Below are 20,636 nucleotides of genomic sequence, written 5' to 3' on the forward strand. Positions count from 1 at the left end.
ATTGAGCCCTATTCCGCGCTAATTGTATCGGGCAGGCACTAGTATATAGTACAAACGAGATGGGCGACTCCCGCTAACGAAGGTCTTTGTTGAACGGCTCCAGAAGTTAACTGGTTATTCAGGACAATGAGAAATCATGGTAATGTGAAGAGGAATGTTTTGTTCTTTTATCTACAGTTTCCCAGAGCGTGATAAAAAGAAAGCCGAAGTCATCGGCCAAAAGACGCCCACAAGGAGCCGACAGTATCACGTGATCATCCTAGTTGACTTAAAACGGTCATCTGGTGGGGAGAAAGAACTACTACCATTGACGTATCAAAAATCAGTATCAGCGCGAGCAATGCATCTTTTTGATTTTCTGCTAAAAGATAGGAATCTCTGGAACCATGGACTTGCAGAATAGTACTCCACCGTCCCAATCGGCGGAACTCTCCACGTCGACATCGGATGCATCTCATTCGATGCTGCAAAATGCCCAGCATGCCACTTTGTCGAATAATTTCAGCACCTACGGAGTATCAGCAAACAATACAGTGGCATCTTTTGCACCTGTGATCAGACACCCATCGCAATCCCTATCTGCTGGGCTTTTCAATGAGCCCGGAAACTACTCGCAAGGTCTAACGGCGAGCCAATTTAGTGGGACACAGTTTCATTCACAAAATCCAATGAGCAACGCTTCTATGTGGAATACGGCCTCGTTATTCTTTAATAACATTGGATCGGCCGGTAATACAATGGCACTTTTACGCAACAGAGTCATTGGATATCCTGCATTGGCTCCTGCACCATCTCCAGCTCTTACTCAGCCCGTACCAACAGCCAAGGCTTTGGTAGAAGCATCTACGCCGTCCGTGGTGCAAATAGCTCCTGGGACTGCTACTTCGGCTTTTTCTAGCCTTGCCCAAAGCATACCGAGCAGCAGTCAGCTCGTTGCAAATGCCCAGCTGCAAGGTATTCCCCTTCCCGCACCGGATTTATCTATCAATCCTACCATCACGCCGAAGCAGCCGACCCCGCTAAATTCGTCTCCAAGCAAGACCAGCGTCAAAAGCCGTAAGCGGCGAAACAAGCGAAAGCGGATTCATGATAGCGAGGATGAAATCAAAGCCCATGACACAAGTTCGGATGATGAATTAGAAGATCAGTTACCGTCTGCGAGGCAAACAAAGTCCGGTCGTCATGTCAATCGGCCTACCTTTTTTGCTCCATCGCCGGAGCCTGTTCCGATCTCAAGGCAGAAGTCGTCTCCATCAGGCTCGACAACTACTGCCCCCGCAAAGAGGCGCAGGAAAGTTTATCGCAAGAACGGAAAAGAAATAAATGTCACTTGTCGGCACTGCCAAAGAGGTCATAGTCCTGTCACCAACATGATTGTATTTTGCGATGAGTGCAACGACGCCTATCATCAGTATTGCCATGATCCTCCTATCAAGCAAGAACTTATTGACGACAAAGATGCACAGTGGTTCTGCAGTGAATGCCGGCCTGAAACACGGCACCGAGTTTTATTGAAGCTGAAACTGCCACCTCTGCAAAAGGATATTCCTTCAATCGAAACGCCAGTATTATCGATTCCTCTTGTTGGTGGGGAGCAGTTCACGGCAGAGGAACAACGCGGTTATCTGTCGTCCCTTTCGCATGCTGCTCTCGTTGACATGCTAGTTACTCTCTCCAAGGCGAACCCAGCTCTGCCGATATTCCCCGAGAACTTGAAGGATCTACAACATTCAAAATTCGCCGTCGCCGCCGTGACAGCAACGAACCCTGTTGACTCTGCCGAAGTGGCAATGGAAGCAAAGGATGCAACAAGTCCTGGTGTTGATGAAGAAGATTCTGACGCAGAATCCGACTCTGGTTCGGAGTACGAAGTAGAAGAGCACCGCCTATATCCGCGGTCTGGCAACGGATTCCATCTGCCACCGGAGGAAGATGACTTTGATATACTCCTTGATGATCCTGCATGCCCAACATTCAGCTACACACTGCATAGCTATCCTGGGTCAAATCCTCATGTCGACACCACGCCGGTAGTACAAGTTGGAGGCTAGTAAATATTCACCGTTTCGAATGGAAGAATCATTACTGTCAACCCTTGAATGAGTATGTAGTCGCCAATCAGATCGGTTTGGCTGTAAGCTAGGCCGAACTCCCCCCCCCGTAGCCAATATACGTGCTCTCCCATTGGTCAGATCCTCGCATCATAAACATTTATTTTCCACTTCAAGACGTGCCTACACTGAACGTTCGACCTTGAATTCACTGATTAATTACGTGTCGACATCTTTGTATGCTCACGAATCATGGGAAGGACGCCGAACGACGAAGAAACTTTATCACAATTCCCGTCTAAATCTCATCCACCACAGCCAACCCTACCCCCTCAGAGCGACCAAATTCAACCGAGCAAGTCATTGTCAGTTCTATTTCGTGGGAGAAACCAAAACCAGTCGAAGGGAAAGTCACTGCCAGACCAGTTTCTCCACAATTACTATGTCCAAAGACTCCTCAGATTGAACCGCTCAAGCTTGGGACGTTAGCAGAATCCCTTCCAGATATCATTGACGGAAGTGATCCATATCAAATATTGCATCTCATTTTTGACGACGCTTTCTATCAAATCTTTGCCAACAATACAAATGTCAATGCCCACGCAAAACGATGTGAATCAGAGAATCCATTTGACGCCCGGCGAACTTGGCATCCATCAATGAAAGAAAAAATTAAGGTTTTCTTTGGTATCATGATATACATGAGTATTACTGTGGAACCTATTATTGAATCATATTGGAATCCAGGTCTTTTAGAAGGGGCAGTACACTTCGTGTCTGCGTACATGAGCTTGTACCGGTTTCAACAGTTGAGTCAATATCTTCATATACCAAAGGCCGATAGGAGTCCCGACCTATTTAGGTACGGTAGACCTCAAAAATGAGCCCGATTTATCAAGAGGGCGTTACTGACAGCCCGAGTCAAGTGGCTGTTACACCCTCGACGAGTAGATCCAGTTTCTAGATAGGGTGACTTTTCATATCTGGAAAGCACACAGCTCACAAGCCAAGGGTAAAGGTAAGATGCAACTGAGTCGCAATATCATGGAAAAAGTTGCTACATCGTCGAGTATTGTTATTCTCGTCGTTCCCGTCATTCGTGCAACCGCCACTAGAATTAAAACGAAAGGTGCCTCACGATGAGCCAGCAGCGCACGTTTCGAGCAAGTCAATACATTTGCGTATAGTACACAAACGCCCAATGTCGCTCAGAAGGAATTGTGTCTGGTGTCAAGAACATGATGCCATAGATAAGCGTCTGCAGAATGACAAGCCCTCAGTACCTATACCCGAACACAGTGGCTATGTGTGGAGTGCAATTTGCACCTGTGTAAACCGGGATCTGGAGGCAATGACTGCTTCGGACAATTTCATAAACCCTTAATTGCTGGTTTGGACAAAAATGCACCTCTTTCGGAGATTGATCAAACTACACGATCATGATTCGTGCTGTTATCCAAGCAGTAAGCGATGAATATTTATTTTGTATAGCCTTATAGTGGGGCATCTTTATCCTTGATAATAATATTAATCTGAGCAACAATAAGTGCAAGGGGACTCATTCAGTCAGCCTCTATAGTTCGTCAAGAGTATTTCATGTCCGGCATAGCTTTTAGCTGTGTCGTGTACCTAGGCAAACCAGCCTAGGTCGGTCCCCGCCATTGAGATCGATTTATTTGCGGCCGCCAGTCGGAACTGAAACCGTTCAAGCTTCACTTCGTGTCAGATGTTGGGTATCCTCTTCTCTTGTATTTAAGGGTGCTGCTTCCCCGATTATTAATAATATTATTCTTCTTTCGATTAAATATCATGATATTGGATCGCCATTGAGTTCCGGGTTGCGCCCTCAGGTTCGACTACGACAACGCTGAAAGAAGTCGATGACGAGACGCACGGTTACATTGCAACAGCGCGTCACTGTCTCGCAATACATCACGTTCATATAGACCTTTGTCTAACAACTTAAGAACCTAATCTCCGATCGCTGGTACGAGACGAGAGCTTCGCATGTACCTGGTCCCTCAGAGGATAACATCAACACCGACAATGGAGAAAATCGCAACGACATCGCGTCTCGTTACCCCCCACCCAGCTCAAAAATGGTACGAACACTTCAACCTCGATCTCATCATCAAGGTCCTCAACCAAACCTTCCTGCACCCGTTCATCGCATGGATCGTCGTTCTCTGTCTCCGCGCGCAAGTCACACCCACCGACCATCCTGCATGGATCGCCGCGGTGGCATACGCTTCCTTTCTTACGCTGCTCACAGCAGCGAACATGCTCAATCGTCGGTTGGCGTATGGTCTGCCTCGGGAGGTGGAGCCGAGCCATGAGGTTATTGTGATTACTGGCGGGGGRAGCGGGCTGGGGCAACTCATTGCGCAGATCTATGGGATGAGGGGTGCCAGTGTTGCGGTTCTGGATATTAAGGAGGTCAGTGAGGTCGATGGGTGGGATGAGCTGTCCGGTGTCGAGTACTATCAGTGCGACGTGGGGAATAGGAAGGCTTTGGAGATGACGGCTAAGAAGATTGAGGAGGATGTAGGCTTTTTCTATGATTTTGGTATGGCTAAACTAAGCTGACTATGATCTACAGCTGGGAAGGCCGACAGTGCTCATCAACTGCGCCGCGGCGTCCGTGCATGGTGTGCCATTATTATCACTAACTCCCGCATCCATGACGAAAACAATCCAAACAAATCTCCTAGCGCCATTCCATCTGATGCAAATATTTTTACCGGCGATGCTGGAAACCAACAAGGGCGGCGTGATAGTCAACGTGAGTTCTGTTTTGGGCCATCTCACAGCTGCCGGTCTATCGGATTATTCAGTGAGCAAAGCTGGTCTGAGCGCACTGCATAAGTCACTCGAGGCTGAGCTGAGAGCTTCCGGACATGATGACAAGATCAAGACATTGTTGGTGGAGACAGGACAGCTCTCGACCCCTTTGTTCAACGGGATTGAAACACCAAGTCGATTCTTTGCCCCTGTTCTCGAACCAATTAAAGTCGCTTATGAAATTGTGTCGGCCATTGACAACGGCCAAAGTGGCGTCATCAGATTGCCCGCCTTTGCCAAGTTGGTGAACTGGTATGCTGTTCTGCCGGCATCCATCCAAAGGCTCGCCCGTCACCTGAGCGGAATTGACACTGCCGTTGCAAAAGCGTATAATCGCAACATTCTCCAACCAGAAAGTGTTCCAGAAAGTGGATCAGAGAGCGATGTATGAATAAGGACATAGATTAGGACATCTCAACCTGTCCAAGTAGTCGGACGACACCGAACGTCGGAATAATCTCGCTATCCAGCATATGAACCTATTGTTCAGTCGCCAAAACCACCTTCTCTCGCTCAGCTCGCTGAGGCATGCTGCCCTTCTTGGTGTGTTTCCGAACATTGTCCACTCTCCGTCTGATAGCCGCAAGCTCCTCCTTTTTGATCTCTCCAGCCTTCTTGATTGCCTTGGGCACGTGGCGGTAGTTCTTGATTCTCCGAATCTCCGGCATGTGTGAATACCTGCGGATAAGCGCCTGATCGTACTCGAGTTTCTGACGCTGTTTGGCGCTTTTAATGCCGGCTCGAGATGATGCATTGGTGCGCCAAATACGGATATTTCCATCATCGGATCCAGATAAGACATAGTTATTATCAGGAGTGAACATGGCCGAGAAAACTCTGTATATAGATGTCAGCAACGATACCTAGATGCTGAAAGATTAATAACTAGACTCACCTCTGCATTCGCTGTGTATGATAGACGTCTCTGGAGCGACCCTGGTTTCTGTTGAACAGTCGTATTGTGCGGTCGTAGGACGCTGTAACCAATTCCTCTCCAGTTGGACTGAACTCGACATCCATAACGGCGGCAACGTGATCCTTGTAAATGTTCAATGCACGATCCATCTTTCGCATGTCAAACATGTACGCGTTGTGATCTTCGTTAGCAACGGCGAAGTTGAATGCTTCCATAGGGTTCCAAGAGATGGCGTTGGATGCGAGGGTAAGGATGACCTTGGCTACAGGCGTTGAAGTCCGTAGATCATAAACAACGACAGAGCGATCGTTTGCTGTCGATCCAAGAATGGAAGTTTCAGTTTGGTTGAAAGCGACGGATGTGATGGTGTCAGTACTTGTTGGCCAATGCAAGGTTTGAGACGCATTTGCAGAAGGGCGAGACAGGTCGTATATGGAGATGACAGACGACGCCGCAGCAAATGCATTTTCATCACGATGATGTGAAACACTGGTGAATGGCGTTTGGCCAAGGAAAGTCGCTAGTGGTGGTGCCTCCGGCGGGGAGTTATAAGGATCGAAAAGCTTGACGGTTTTATCGCTAGCGCAAGACAGAAGTTTGCGGCCCGGAGTCCAGCAAAGACCTTTGACGATATTTTCATGCGCCTGTGTGTTCCATACTTCATCTTTTGTCTCCATGTCCCAAACTTTGACAACGCCATCGCCCGAACCACTTGCGAAACGCTCCAAAGAACCTGGGTCTTTGGCCATGGTATACACGCCATCGACATGTCCCCTGCCGAGCTGGCCGATAAAAGGCGCAGCAAACATGCGGTCCATCTTGGTGGCAGTCAATGCTCTGGTATATTCTCGTGCTCGCTCAAATGGATGCTGTGCTGGGTCGAGGTTCCTTTGCAATCTTGCAACGCTCGAACCTGGCGCTTGCTGCGAGGCAGCGGAGCGCGAAAGGGCTTTAATTTTCTGTGATTATTGTTAGTACAGACTGATCTAGAAATTCGGAGCAACAAATCAAACACACCATCTTGACGATTTTGGTGAATCACAATTAGACATGATGTTAAAAGAAATTCGAGACTGGCGGAGATAAAAATATTTGGAGGACCCGCTGCGCAGTGCTGATTGGCTCCTCCCGTTGTTGCCGCAAGCTCGCAGTTGGCAGCTCAAGTGACGCTTGCCCAGAGCTCTTGTTGATCACCAACTTCCACCTTCAATCATAATCCATCACCGACGGACTGACACAGATACATCATCGAGAGTCTTTCCCGCGATACATCTGCATCACATAGACAGCTCGCTCTCTTCGGCTGCGCCCTCATTCGACACATCGACCACATCATGGCTTCCACGTCCGCCAGTGAGCGTATCGAGGGAGCAAAATCACTTGCATCAAAAGACCCTACCAAAGCCGAGCAAATATACCGCGATGTGCTATCGGGCGGCATTGGCAAGACCGAATCGGCTTCAAGAGACTATGAGGCAGCTCTCGTTGGGCTGGGAGAGCTGTACCGGGATAACAAGAAGGCACATGAGCTTGCTGAGCTAATCAAGACGAGTCGTGATGCTTTTTCGTCGTTTGCAAAGGCAAAGACAGCCAAGCTAGGTGAGTTTTCAAGCTTCTCGATGCTGTACCTCATGTCTAACGTCATACAGTGCGCCAGCTCTTGGACCTGCTGAGCGAGATTCCGAACACGATCGAGATTCAAGTCGCCGTTATCAAGTCATCGATAGAATGGGCAGTCTCCGAGCGTCGATCCTTCCTCCGACAGAGCCTAGAAACACGTTTAGTCGCGATTTACATGCAAAAGCAATCCTACTACGATGCCTTGACTCTGATCAACTCTCTGCTTCGAGAGCTGAAGCGGTTGGATGACAAGGTTGTGTTGGTCGAGATTCAACTCTTGGAGTCACGAGTCTACCATGCTCTCGGAAACCAGCCCAAGGCACGCGCAGCTTTGACCTCAGCTCGTACCTCCGCCTCAGCTGTCTACACCCCTCCTACCCTACAAGCTGGTCTCGACATGCAGAGTGGAATGTTACATGCAGAAGATAAAGATTTCAACACGGCGTTTTCGTACTTTATCGAAGCTCTTGAGGGTTATAGTTCCGTTGACGACACAGAAAAGGCCACAGCAGCCCTGCAGTATATGCTTCTTTGCAAGATTATGCTCAACCTTGTAGACGATGTGACGAATCTGCTCGGCTCAAAGCAAGCTTTGAAGTACGCAAGCACACGGCTCGAGGCTATGAAAGCTGTGGCTCGTGCTCACGCCAACCGATCTTTGGAAGAGTACGAAAAGGCGCTTTCAGACTACCGATACGAACTTGGCGGCGACGTCTTCATCCGCAATCACCTTCGCCGACTCTACGACGCCATGTTGGAGCAGAACCTTATCAAGGTCATTGAGCCATTCAGCCGAGTAGAGATTGATCACATTGCCAAAATGGTTGGCTTAGATACTCAACAAGTGGAGAGGAAATTGTCGCAGATGATTCTAGACAAGGTCATCGTCGGTGTGTTGGACCAAGGAGCCGGCTGCTTGATCGTCTTTGAGGAAACAGAAAGGGACAAGGGCTATGATGCAGCATTGCAAACGATCGAGAAGCTGAACAACGTGGTGGAGGTTTTGTATGCCAACCAAGCGTCCATGTTGGAATAGACATATGTTTTTTATGTAATCATACAATGTCGAGAACGTGCAATACAATAGTTTATTGTAAATTCAATCCTTAGATAGATTAGCTCATACACATATCGTAATATCCGGATCCTTCGAAATGTTCTGGTAAATGCGGACAAATCGGGTTAGCGCCGTGTCGCGAACGTTTCTGCGATCAGCCGCCCTGGAAGTTCATCGCGACTTCAACGCATCGTTGCATTGGTCTGACGGCCACCCACTTGTCTCATCTCTTACCGCCACCGCTATTATCAAAGAGGGCTTATTATTTGGCTGTGCGACACTGACCACGTAATCGCCAACATGGCTATGAACGCCCCAATGCAGCCCAATTATCCTCGTGGCTACCCTCAGGCCGCGCAGCGCTCMCCCGCCGCACCTCGTCGCGGAGCTCCAGTACCAGGTACGAATTACTAGCTAAAGAGAAAAACGTGGCCCAATAGATGAAAGACTAATATTTCCTCTTTGATAGGACCCGGTGTACCTATGCCCCATCAACAAGTCGCTCATCCTCAGTACATGGCTGCCGCGGCCGCCGCAGCAGCTCACCAACGCGGTATGCCTCCAGTCAGCGACGCACATCTCAGGCGCAGCCGAAAGCCCACCGAAAAGAACATGCCAGATGGTATCGAAGAGTATGTCATTGGCGATGGGGTGCAAGAGTACAAGAAGCTACAAAACATAGAGAAACGTCTGGATTCGTCCATGGTTAGAAAGAGGTTGGACATTCAGGATTCGTTGGGCCGATCGATTAAACGCTACCAGACTTTGCGTCTTTGGATATCAAACACGACCGAAGGACAGGAATGGCAACAGGGCGAACAGAACGGAAACGGCGAAGGACCTGGTGCGGGCCGATACAAAGTGCGAATCGAAGGTAGAATCTTGGATGATGGCGATGTCGATGTGACTGTCCCGGCCGAAGACAGCGATTCTGAGCCAGAGGAAGAGGATACTGCGGGAGGTGAAGAAGGTGAAGACTCAGAAAAGCCCAAATCAAAACAGCGCCAACAACGCCCACGACAGAAGCTGTCGCATTTTTTCAAATCAATCACAATCGACTTTGATAGGACAAACAGTGTAAAGGAAGCCGATTTGTCACCTATTACATGGACAAAACCTCAGATTCCTCCAACTGCTGTATCTCTACCACCTTCTGCAGATTTTGATGAAATATCCTTCTCTCGCGCAGCTCAGGAGAATGTTAATTTCACCTTGACCCTCGTCCGAGATGAGCAGCCTGAGCGGTTGAAGCTGAGCCAGGAGCTGCAGGATATTATTGATATGGAAGAGGCCACAAGGAGTGAAATTATCTCTGCTCTCTGGGATTACGCCCAAGTCAAGGGACTTCAAGAGGATCACGAAAAACGTCTTGTCCGCTGTGATGCGAAATTAAGAAATGTATTCGTTCCTTTTCCTCTTTGACGATTTTTCCAATATGCTAATTGCTTGATAGATTTTCGGCCGTGACCAAATATTCTTCCCTGCAATCGTCGACGTGATCGGAAACATCACCGCCCCCCTCGACCCTATCAAGCTTCCCTACACAATCCGCGTGGATCAGGAATTCCACAACAACCCAACACCCACAATATACGATATTCGCGTCGCCATGGACGATACTCTCCTCCAGAAAATGGTCACCCTCACCACAAACCCTCAATACACCACGTCCCTCCGCAATATCAGCGACCTCGACGACCGCCTAGCCACCATCATCCAGGCGATCACGCACTCCAAGGCCCGCCACTCATTCTACACTTCCCTCAGCCGGGACCCCGCGAACTTTGTGCGTCGCTGGATCAGCTCGCAGCGTCGAGACCTGGAGACTATTCTTGGAGAGGCGGTTCGTGGTGGTGGTGAGGACGGTAGTGGTCCCGAGTTTAGACGGGGCGGTACTAGCAGTGCTTGGAATGCGCCTGTGGCGAGAGAAGCGGTGCGGTATATGCTTGCTCGTCCGGAGGCTAATACCGTGTATCGATAGATCGTGGGTTTGGATGTACTTTTATAAATTGTGTTGTAAACGATTTCTTCTCTTTCTCTGTTATGGCAAGGTAGTTAGGCGCGCAACACGTGTGGATCACTTTCTTTACTTGTTTGTGTTAGATGTGGAATTTTAATCAATTCATGGATGAATAAAAAATAATAATGGTTCTCTGATGCAGAGCAACAAGCTAGATACGACACTTAACCCATGTACCGCGCGGCCGTGCTATCTGTGCCGTGCTTTCTGAAGCTGCGGTGGGTTCATGCTCTGCTGACGATATTTCAAGCAAAAGTTGATCATACGAAACTAGTTGCAAATATAAACACCAAAATAGCTCGTCAGGCAATAACGACTTTGCGCTGTTTCAACGCATTTCCTCCCTCCGTAGTCTCGACACCCGTCGCAGTAGGAATCGCAAGCTCAGCGGCATCCCCAGTCTCAAAATAACCCTGCTCCTTCCCCAGCTTCTCAGCTGCATCAAAAACATACGTGGGTTCCTTGGGTGCTGTCTCCTTCTTCTCGACAGGTTGTTGACGGAATCGTTTCAGCACAGCATCAATCATCTGCGAGAACCAGTAGAAATTGAGCGAGTTGAGAATCAAGTTCGAAACAACGTATGCAATTGGCAGCCACTGCGGAAGCGAGACATCGGTGAAATAATGGGCGAACTGCGAAATCTCAGCGTTCGCTCTGAGACAGCTGTCATCCGCACACAGAAGCCCGCCTTCACCAAGCTTGAAAACGGGTGCGTTGGTAGAGACGCCGTCGAGGAAGGGTGAATGGGTCATGGAACGACTCTGTTTCCATGCGTGCCACATGTCGCCGTAGACAATGACGGATTGCCATGTGCCCCACACGAGACGGCACGAAAAGAAGGCGACCAGAAGCATCATGCCGTTGTACCACTGCAGTTTGCTACCGGTCATGTTGACCTTGTCCAAGAACCAGTGGATATTGAGGAATGGGCTGGAGAGTTCGTAAAGAATGAAGGTCGGGGCGTAGTAATTGACGAATGGTCTCTATATAGGAACCCCAATTAGACCAGTTCTGCGAGTGAGATTCAAGAGAGAAGGACTTACAAATCCAAGACTAAACACACACAAAGCGCTGATAGCATGAAACAACATCCCAATCCCAAACAAATTGATGTGCAGCGTACTGACGATAATATCGTAAATGAAATAACCTGTAGCAAGAGCTTGTACAAGCCCATTAGCACCGGTATATCCATGCACCCGCTCATCGATATTCATTCTCTTTCTCTCTTCATCCGCAAACATGACCCATAGCGCTATGACGTTGATGAGAACGCTCTGTACAAACGAAACGACGTGGATATCCCAGTTTAGGCGTGTTCGTTTTGGGAGTTGGGGATAATGTCGAGGAAACAGTCGAGTGGAGAGCCATGGCGAGATGTAGGTGTGGATGACTTGGTAGAATACGAAGGCGAAGATGACTTCGTGGACGTGGTAGGGGAGTGTGTATAAGCGTAGGTATTCGGCCCAGGGTGTGACGAGGTCCTGCAGCCAGGCTGGTGGAGGGGGAAATGGATCTAGCATGTTGCTAGATCTTGCCCTGAAGGCAAGGATGAGGATGTTCTGGCGAGTCGACTAGATGGAGAACATCTCAACCGGGCAGAAGAAAAAGGAGAACGACAGTAGAGTCAAAGAAGAAAGGAATCATCAAATTATGTATTGAAATGAAATGAACATCCTCCTGACTCGAGCGTCTGAGAATGTTGTTAAGGTCACGCTGGATGTCGTAAGGACGAAGGTGCTGCCTCGTGGCGGTGGATATGATTGGCTGCCACCGTCCCCAACGCACCACGCAGCCTCGGCCTCTGTCAGATATAGATCACTTGGCTTCTACTATGACTACGTATCGGTGTTCGCACAGCATTCTATTCGTCAAGATCGTTACTTGACTTTAAAGACTGACAGCGTGATGGAACTAAGACAAAATTGGGAATGCATTTGCGATGACAATGAAGTTGACAATGTCACGCGACCACCTACTCATGCTAACCAGGGACAACAAGTCAGACGAACACCTCGAGTTTGAAGTGTACTCAGCAGGTAGTACAACCATTGTACTGACATCACTATATCTAAAGCAACTTCTTTTGCTGGTACGGAGTACATGAGGGGTCATTACAAAAAATGTACAGAGTAGACAAGAGAGCGACATGCTAGCTGCACGGACCGCTGTTTATTTCCACTACAAAAGCTATACTATGTACATGTACGGAGTCTTTCTAAGCGTCAAGTCAAGTCATTATCATTTGCAGGGATGGTAATAAATACAATACTCCTTACAGTTATTCCAACAAAAGAGAGACATGAAGTAAGTAAAGAAAAACAAACATAAACCAAAAAAGTGTCCGGCTACCCAGACAATTGTGCTCAGAGAGGTATCAATAGGAAACAAGACATAATCAATCTTTTGCTCAATCTAATCAAACAACATTTTCGGGAACGAGCAGTCGGATGAAGGTGGACCCGGTCGGTGTTAGACATTGATAGGGCGCTGGATGTCACTTCCCAAACCGCTGTCATTCTGACCAGGGATTTTGAATCCGGGTGGTGCCTCCAGTTCGGAAAGACCCTCTTCGATCGCAGAGTGCTCTTCGTGCTCGTCAATAGTGGTCTGATAGTCGCCTTCATCATCAACACTTCCGTCGTGTTGTTCCTCGTGATCTTCCGGGTCTTCTGCATCAGAGCGCTCGGATTCTTGCTCGGACTCTTGCTCATATGACTCATCATGATGCTCAACCTCGTCTTCGTCCTCGTTATCCTCTTCAATAATGGATCCAGTGTGCTCGGCAACCAGACCGTTCGTTGTGCTGGCATAACTGGGCTGACGACTCGACTGAAGACTGGTTTGACGACTAGGCTGACGGCTGGCTGAGATGGTGCTTTCACTGTCATGGCTCACACTTTCTAAGTAATGACCCGTGTCGGCTGTCCGCTCAGTCCCCGCATCGCTGTGACCAGCACTGAATTGCTCGTCTTCTTCGAGGAAGCTCTCGTTCTCCTTGTTAGCCTCGAAGTCTCTTGATGTTCCCCAGGATGTCTTGCGCGATGGTATATTGGATCGGACCGAGTGACTGCGCTTGAGGTTCGTCAGCCCACCAGTACCGACTGGAGCCGTGACGTGACGATCAGTAGGTCCACGATTGCCAGTTACATGGCTGAGACTGAGAATACGACGCTCCTTGCCGCCATTGGACGACACGGTAGACCCATTATAGGCCGGAGTTTTAGCTGGCTGGCGGCGTTTCAAAACCATCTCCACGCCATTGCTGACCAAGCTGCGAGTATCCTTGGCTGCGCTATTGGTACTGGTTGCACGACTAGTAGCACGACTAGTTCTTGTGGCGTTGCTGCCATAGCTGGGGATGCGTCGGAGGCTCATACGGCTCTTGCCTCGTCCGCTTTCCTTCAGAAGCATGGTTCTAGCATGATCGAAGACACCTGCAAGGATTCGCTTTTCCAGACCTTGTGCACGTTCTTCAAAAAGCTCCATCTCGTGTTGTCGGATATCGAGAGCAGTTTCCAATCCGTGGAGTTCTTTCCCGAGTTTGGTATTCTGCTTAGTGAGCTGCTCTTTCTCAGTCTTCATGGCCTGGATCATTTTGAGGAGTGACTCTTTTTCATCGTTCAAGCTGAGAATTTCGGATTCTACTTTCTCTTTCTGTGCAAGCCTTCTCTCAAGAGCGTACGCAGCTTCTTCAGCCTCCCGTTTCTTACGCTCATAGTCTTCAATAACGAGACGCGACTGTGTTGCGACCATCTCAGTAATCTCACGCGAGGTCTCGATAACCTTCTCATGAATCTGATCCAGCTTGTCCATGCCTGCCATTGTTTTGCTCGTGTTCTCGGCATGGTTCATGATCAAGTCGAGCTTCGAGTGGATTTCAGTATCGTCATACTTTTCCGGGATGATATTTCTCGTACTCTCCGTATGACTCATGATCATGTCAAGCTTAGATCGGAGCTCGGAATCATCGTACTTTTCCGGTATGATGTTCTTAGTGCTTTCGGCATGGTTCATGATCAAATCGAGCTTCGAGTGGAGTTCGGTATCATCATACTTGTCGGGAACTATGATTTCGCGAGGCTCTGGAGGAGGCGGGAGTAGAGCAGGGAGCATCGTCGGGATAGAGGCAGGAATAGCGGAAAGATTCCTACTAAGCTCTTCATTTGACTTTTGAGAATGTTCATAATGTTGTCCAACAAGCATCAGGATATCTTTGATTGCACCAAGAATTTGGGGATGATATTCCAGTATTTGACTTTCGACTCGATCTGTGGCGGCTGAGGTCTTCTCTAACTCGACCTTGGACAAATCGTTGAATTCCTTGATCTCGTTATGCATCTCTTCCATCTTGTCATACGATTCGCTGATCTTGCCAAAAAGCGTTTTGGTGTCGTCACCCATGCGCTCGCAAGACTCAGTAACGCTGTTGCCCATGGCACCAATGATCAACTTGATATCCTCGGCAAGACCCTTTGTGCTTGTCAGGTGTTCGACATTCAATGAGTCTCGTTCCTCTGTTTCGGAGAACTTTTTGTCGAGATTTTCTTGCAATTCGTCGTACTTGGACAAGATGTGATCAATACGTTCATCCACTTTCTTTTCCAGGTCTGCTACAATTGCAGCACGAGTCTCGTCTTGTTTGACCATCATTGCTGCATCTCGTTCTTCTGTTTCGAGTTTGGTCGCTTCCTGTTCGCCTCGTGCACGTTCAAACTCTCTGTTGACGAGATCACTAAGTTCTTTGACGCTTTCTACAGTTGTGAAAGCTTCGGAAGACACAGCCAGACCTTCGAGAAGTGTTTTTAGTTCTAACAAGCCCTCCTCGCTTCCATCAAGCTTGCCCTTGAGCTCGTCACGAAGGTCGGCAACAACAACCTTGGCCTCTTCAATCTTTTCAGCCAAGCCTCCGTGCTCAACTTTGCGTGCTTCAAAGGCCTGGGCGGTCAAATCTGACTCCGTTTCGACCTTCTCTTTGAAGGCATTGATGAGCTCCGAAAGTGCTTCGATATCTGATTTTGCAGGTAGCGTCTCGACGTCAGGAAGCTTCAACTCCTCAATACTAGTCTTGACTTCACAGATCATAGCTTCCACGGTCTGAAGATCACTCTTAAAAATAGGCTCAGGGGCTTCCTCTCCTTCTGGGAGATCCTTGGCCTGGCTCTTCGACTCCTCCACGGCAACCCACAAGTCCTTCAGCAGCGTTTCAAGTGTACCAAAATCAGCCTTAGTGCAGCTCTCCGTTTCAAGGCGAGCAGCCACTTCAGCAATGGCATCCTTCAGTTCTGAGACGACTACTTCCAGAGTCATAACTTGTTCCGATTTAGCAAGATCTTCAGTTGAAGGGATATTGAACTCGTCGAATTTGGCGACAGTGTCTCGTAGAAGAGTCTCAATTATCTCTGCATCCTCCTTACGAGTATTGGCTTCAGCCACAGATCCGTGAACGTCTCGCACAGCTGACAAAACCTCGTCTAGATGCTCCCTTTTCAAGGCATCTTCCGGTGGTGGAGCTGGTGCTGGATTGGCCTCTATCGATTCAACCTTGATTTGTAGTTGCGTAATCAAGACCTTAAGGCTTTCAATATCACTACTTATGTTGCTTTCGTTGGCAAGAATCAATTCTTGGCCTCGAGTAGTCGATGTTTCTTCAAACTCTTTCTGAGACGTTCTCAAAGCTTCCATCTCGAATTTGATCGATTCCAATCCTTCTTTCAATGCATCGAGTACCTCGGAGTTACTCTGTTCATCTGACTTGTGAATGAGAGTTTCCAAGTCCGCTCTAATAGTGTCAACACCGTCGTTAAAGGCTTCAAGCAACTCGCTAGTATTTGAGAACGTGCTTTCGTTACCATCTCGTTTTTGCATAGTCTCGGCTTGTAGATTCTCAAAACTTTCACGCAAAGCTGATATAATCTCGTCCTTCTCAGATGGCTCAGACTTGACCAGGCTCATGCCAATGGACTCTCGAATATTCTCAAACTCTTCTCTGACAGCTTGAACAAGTTGACTGGTATCCACTTCATTGCTCGTACTTGTACCAATTTCGTGGATTGCATCGAGTATTTCAGCTTTGTCGCCGGATGTCTCAGTACGAATCAACAAGCCACTGAGTGTTGAGCGAAGATGTTCAAATTCCTTTTCCATGGCGTCAAGAAGCTCAGGGGTATCGGGGTTCCCGCGAGAACCGGAGCTTCGAAGAGCTGCTTCGTTAATAGAGTGCTCAAGGTCAGCCTGTAACAGTCGGAAACCTTCTTTGACGGTGGATATAATTTCCTCTTTTCCGGTTACATCTGCAGCCTTGTCGACGTAAGATTCAATATCAGTTCTGAGCACTTGAAGTCCATCTTTCATGGAATCGAGTACTTGTTCCGTGTCGTGTCCACTGGCGGCGGAATACTGTTTGAACTCGTCTTTCATTTCCTGAACGAGGTCGCGGAGCCGATCAAGGACTTGGTCTCCGACGTTGAGCTGAGAAGAAGCTGCCGCCTCCTGAAGGCCAGAAGTCACAGCCTCGAATAGATCATCTTTGTTGAGTTCGATTTCTCGGCTGATAGAGCTCTGGTTAACTAACCCTTCCGAGATTGCACTGACAATATCTTCTCGAGTCAAAGCAGGCTCCTGCGTGACCAGAGCGTTACTATGAGAAGCCAGAGCATCATTGATGACTTGCATGACATCTTCTCGAGTAACCGATGACTCGCCCATTTCCTTGGCAGCCGCAAAGTGTGCCGCCAGACCTTCCGTAACCGCATTGAAGACATCATCCCGAGACAATCCAGTGTCGGACTCATCTTGAGTGATTGCCCGTTGGCCGACCATGGCTTCAACGACAGCGCCATGAACATCATCACGGGTTAGACTAGTCCCATTAAGGGACTCTCCCAATGTTGAGCGAGCCATGGCCTCTGCTACAGCTTCGAAGACGTCGTCACGAGTGAGTTTAGGAACATCCTCATCCATGGGAAGCGCCCGTTGGCCAGCCATAGCTTCGATAACAGTGGCATGAACATCGTCACGGGTTATACCAGCAGCATTGAGAGATTCTGCTACGGCTTCGAAGACGTCGTCACGAGTAAGTTTAGGTGCATCCTCATCCATGGTAAGCCCCCGTTGGCCAGCCATAGCTTCCATAACAACACCATGAACATCATCGCGAGTCAGACCAGCAGCATTTAGAGACTCTGCTAAAGTTGACCGGCCCAAGGCTTCGGCTACGGCTTCGAATACGTCGTCACGGGTAATTTTGGGCATGTCTTCTGCGTGAGGAAGTGCGCGTTGTTGATTGTCCATTGCTTCCGATACTGCCGCATAGATATCTTCCTTGGTAATGTTGGGCTCGGGGATAGTTAGTTCAAAGGACTCCAGGCACTCTTTGACTGCTTCAGCAACTTCCTCGCGGGTGATTGCTGGTGGCGCTTCGATAGGTGGTGGGACGAAGCTTTGCATTCCAGCCTGGACTGCAGCCAAAACGTGGTCGTAAGTCATGGCCTCATCATGCTTGGGCTGGTAAGCTTTCAATCCTTCAGTGAGACATTCGAGGATTTCTTCTCGCTCCAGGCCGAAATTTTGCAGTTCAATTTCTGGCTTATTCACTTCCCAAGCCTCTCTGACTGCTTCAAGAATGTCTTCCTTGTCCATGCCCACAGTGCTCGGTGCTGGAGCTGCTAGATGCTGTGGGGAATATTCTTCTAATGCAGACCGAACAGCTGTGAAAACGTCATCTGCATCGGCGCCGCTGCGAGTCAACGAAGTCGAGAGTGTCTGCTGATGATCTTGAATCATGGAATACATTTGCTCTTTCAATTCAGCGAGTCCGGCACGAACTATTTCTGCAACTTCGTCTGCCCCCAAAGATCGCGGGGCGTCTTCTTCAGACTTGGAAATAGAAGCTTCCTCGAGTTTCCGGCCGATTTCTCGTCCCATGCCCAAGACCTCTCCCCGCAACTCACGAACAAGAGCTTTGACTTCACTTGTCAGACCTCCACCTTCAGCCACGCTGTTCTTGATTCTGTTGAGAAGACCGATAATATCTTCGCTGATGGCAGTTTTCTCAGCGCCATTTGAGTCATAGCTGAGAACAATTGGGCCGGATCGTGTGCGTTCTAGAGAGCCAGGTTCTTCCGCGTCAGATCTTATCAGAGCTCGATTCGTCGGATTCTCCTTGACAAGGTTCAGGATTTCCTCTAGCATTTTTGTGACGTTCTGGTCAGCCTCTTTGGTGCTTCCATCCTTGGCAGGCCTCTTTTTCACTTCGTCGACAAGTTCTAACAGCTTCTCTTGGGCTTCTTTCGTAGCCATTTCACGCAAAACCTTTTCCAGCAGTGCAATGCTCGCAGAGCCGTCACTAATGGGTGCAGGCGATCCACAAAGGTCACGCTCCAAAGCTGCAGCGAAGCTTGAAGGACTAGCTACCCGAGGAAGATTAAACGATTTCCGGTGGTTTGGCGGGCTGTCGAATGGCTTGCTGTCAATACTATATCCACTTCTTACAGATCCAAAGGCTCCAGACCTTGTACTCGCACTCTCAGGATCCAGGAGCTTGGAGCTGATGTTGTTGGCTAAATCGCGGATACTCTTTCGTATATCCTCGTCGCGCGCATTCGTAGCCGCTTTCAAGCTTAGTAAATCGGTGGCGTTATCTTTGCTTCGTCTTGTCAGACTTGTCATCTCTTTCTGCAGACTTGTTGCAATGTTTGTTAGGCTTTGAATCTGTTCGGATAAATTGCTTTCGGGCAGCGTTGTGGCTGTGGCCGGTTTAGACACTGACACTTGAACCGATTTAAGCTCGTCGCCAGGGAGCTGCATGTTTTGTAACGCCAGCATGGTAGCTGAAGGTGGAGTGTTCTCGCCAATTATAGGTTTCGAAAGATAACGGTTGGAGACATAAAGAGACGGCGAGTCACGACCAGAGTCTTGTGATCCTGATGTGCCCACACGAGTAGGGCTCTTATCGAAGTAGTCATCATTAAAAGTGGATGATCGCGTCTTTCGTTCTGGTGACCTATTCTCGACAAAGTTGCGGAACTCGGTTCGTGCATCAGTTGTCGGCTGAAGCGACTGCATTCGTCTGTGATATTGCCCTTTGACCAAGGATTTTTCTGGAGATGATTTGAGAGGCATAGGATTTATCGTGTATGGGCTAGGAGCATTTTCGCGCATCTTTTCTGCGAGGCTCGCTGTGACTGCTTGAATGCCTGGGGAGGCGTTTGATCGTGTTTTCGGGCTGCCAGCACCGGGATTCATAGGCAATGGCGGTGGTCGTCGTTCAGGGTCAGAACTGTCCCACCTGTAGTTTGTATAGCTTGGGATTAGTTCCATCTTGCCTTCGGTGGAGATGAGGATCAAAGAATATCCCAATTGTGGGTTCTTGCAATGGCGGGAAACACGTACATAGGAATATTGAGTTTGGCAATTTCGGAATTTGAGTATTGATGATTGCTCTTAACGACAAGGTCCATAGCCCCATTGGGAGCTGCCTCAGTATCACTTGCCATGGTAGAAGGTAGAACTTGGTGTGATAACGTCAATGATTGTGGAATGTGGAGAGACTGAGGAATGTACAGATTCTCAGTTGATAAGCAAGGACATGACAGAACCGACAAAAACAAATGAGCAATGCTAAGCACAAAAACAAGACAACAAACACCAATCGTGAACGTTCGTTGCGATGTACGCGAGAGCAGGAGATGAAGACTCCGTTGTTGGAGGATCGTGGGTATGGCAGGAGGRGGATTGAGGTCAGAAGTCGAGCAGAGCAAGTTTATCTATGGCAGCGACCAAAACAATGGCGTCAAGACTGGCACGAACTGTGGTAACTAGTGGAGCGAGTGGCCCGATGCCACATCATCTGCTGGAGCTAGTGTGTGATGGCCCAACGCCTGGGAGAGTCGGTGATGGAGCGGTCTCGAGTCAGCGTGAGCTTGGTGTTGACGTCTGCGCATTCTCTGTAGCAACGAGCGCCGCCCACCCGGCAACCGTCAACAAACACCCGCTGACTAAGGAGATACGGCCAATCACGGCAGGCAGATGCTGGCGCTAGTTGTCTTACGCCGACCATGATTCGACGTGTCATAGTCTATTCGACTAATTGTGAATATTACGAGCGCTTACAATGTATTTGTGATTGCA

At 48.7% G+C, this 20,636-nt stretch overlaps 7 protein-coding genes across 7 annotated transcripts; 4 read left to right on the plus strand and 3 right to left on the minus strand.

The window, feature by feature from the left end:
• Positions 1-737: 737 nt before the first annotated feature.
• Positions 738-2,051, plus strand: BHQ10_000851 (uncharacterized protein; the record flags this gene model as incomplete). The annotated part of the gene is made up of 1 exon (XM_040881323.1): positions 738-2,051. The coding sequence occupies one exon, from the start codon at positions 738-740 to the stop codon at positions 2,049-2,051; it is 1,314 nt and encodes a 437-aa protein (XP_040729356.1).
• Positions 2,052-4,097: 2,046 nt separating this feature from the next.
• Positions 4,098-5,283, plus strand: BHQ10_000852 (uncharacterized protein; the record flags this gene model as incomplete). Its single annotated transcript, XM_040881334.1, has 2 exons — positions 4,098-4,595; positions 4,651-5,283. The coding sequence occupies 2 exons, from the start codon at positions 4,098-4,100 to the stop codon at positions 5,281-5,283; spliced, it is 1,131 nt and encodes a 376-aa protein (XP_040729357.1).
• An 88-nt stretch (positions 5,284-5,371) lies between these two features.
• Positions 5,372-6,828, minus strand: BHQ10_000853 (uncharacterized protein; the record flags this gene model as incomplete). Its single annotated transcript, XM_040881345.1, has 3 exons — positions 5,372-5,729; positions 5,788-6,767; positions 6,826-6,828. The coding sequence occupies 3 exons, from the start codon at positions 6,826-6,828 to the stop codon at positions 5,372-5,374; spliced, it is 1,341 nt and encodes a 446-aa protein (XP_040729358.1).
• Positions 6,829-7,142: 314 nt separating this feature from the next.
• Positions 7,143-8,464, plus strand: BHQ10_000854 (uncharacterized protein; the record flags this gene model as incomplete). Its single annotated transcript, XM_040881356.1, has 2 exons — positions 7,143-7,407; positions 7,458-8,464. The coding sequence occupies 2 exons, from the start codon at positions 7,143-7,145 to the stop codon at positions 8,462-8,464; spliced, it is 1,272 nt and encodes a 423-aa protein (XP_040729359.1).
• A 321-nt stretch (positions 8,465-8,785) lies between these two features.
• BHQ10_000855 (uncharacterized protein) lies at positions 8,786-10,466 on the plus strand (the record flags this gene model as incomplete). Its single annotated transcript, XM_040881367.1, has 3 exons — positions 8,786-8,885; positions 8,955-9,883; positions 9,939-10,466. The coding sequence occupies 3 exons, from the start codon at positions 8,786-8,788 to the stop codon at positions 10,464-10,466; spliced, it is 1,557 nt and encodes a 518-aa protein (XP_040729360.1).
• A 341-nt stretch (positions 10,467-10,807) lies between these two features.
• BHQ10_000856 (uncharacterized protein) lies at positions 10,808-12,028 on the minus strand (the record flags this gene model as incomplete). Its single annotated transcript, XM_040881378.1, has 2 exons — positions 10,808-11,488; positions 11,549-12,028. 2 exons carry the CDS (start codon positions 12,026-12,028, stop codon positions 10,808-10,810), a joined length of 1,161 nt encoding a protein of 386 aa, XP_040729361.1.
• A 949-nt stretch (positions 12,029-12,977) lies between these two features.
• On the minus strand, positions 12,978-19,826 carry BHQ10_000857 (uncharacterized protein; the record flags this gene model as incomplete). Its single annotated transcript, XM_040881389.1, has 1 exon — positions 12,978-19,826. One exon carries the CDS (start codon positions 19,824-19,826, stop codon positions 12,978-12,980), a length of 6,849 nt encoding a protein of 2,282 aa, XP_040729362.1.
• Positions 19,827-20,636: the final 810 nt, after the last annotated feature.

This window comes from Talaromyces amestolkiae (assembly GCF_001896365.1).
Source record: "Talaromyces amestolkiae strain CIB chromosome Unknown scaffold1.1, whole genome shotgun sequence".
Taxonomy (NCBI): Eukaryota; Fungi; Ascomycota; class Eurotiomycetes; order Eurotiales; family Trichocomaceae; genus Talaromyces; species Talaromyces amestolkiae.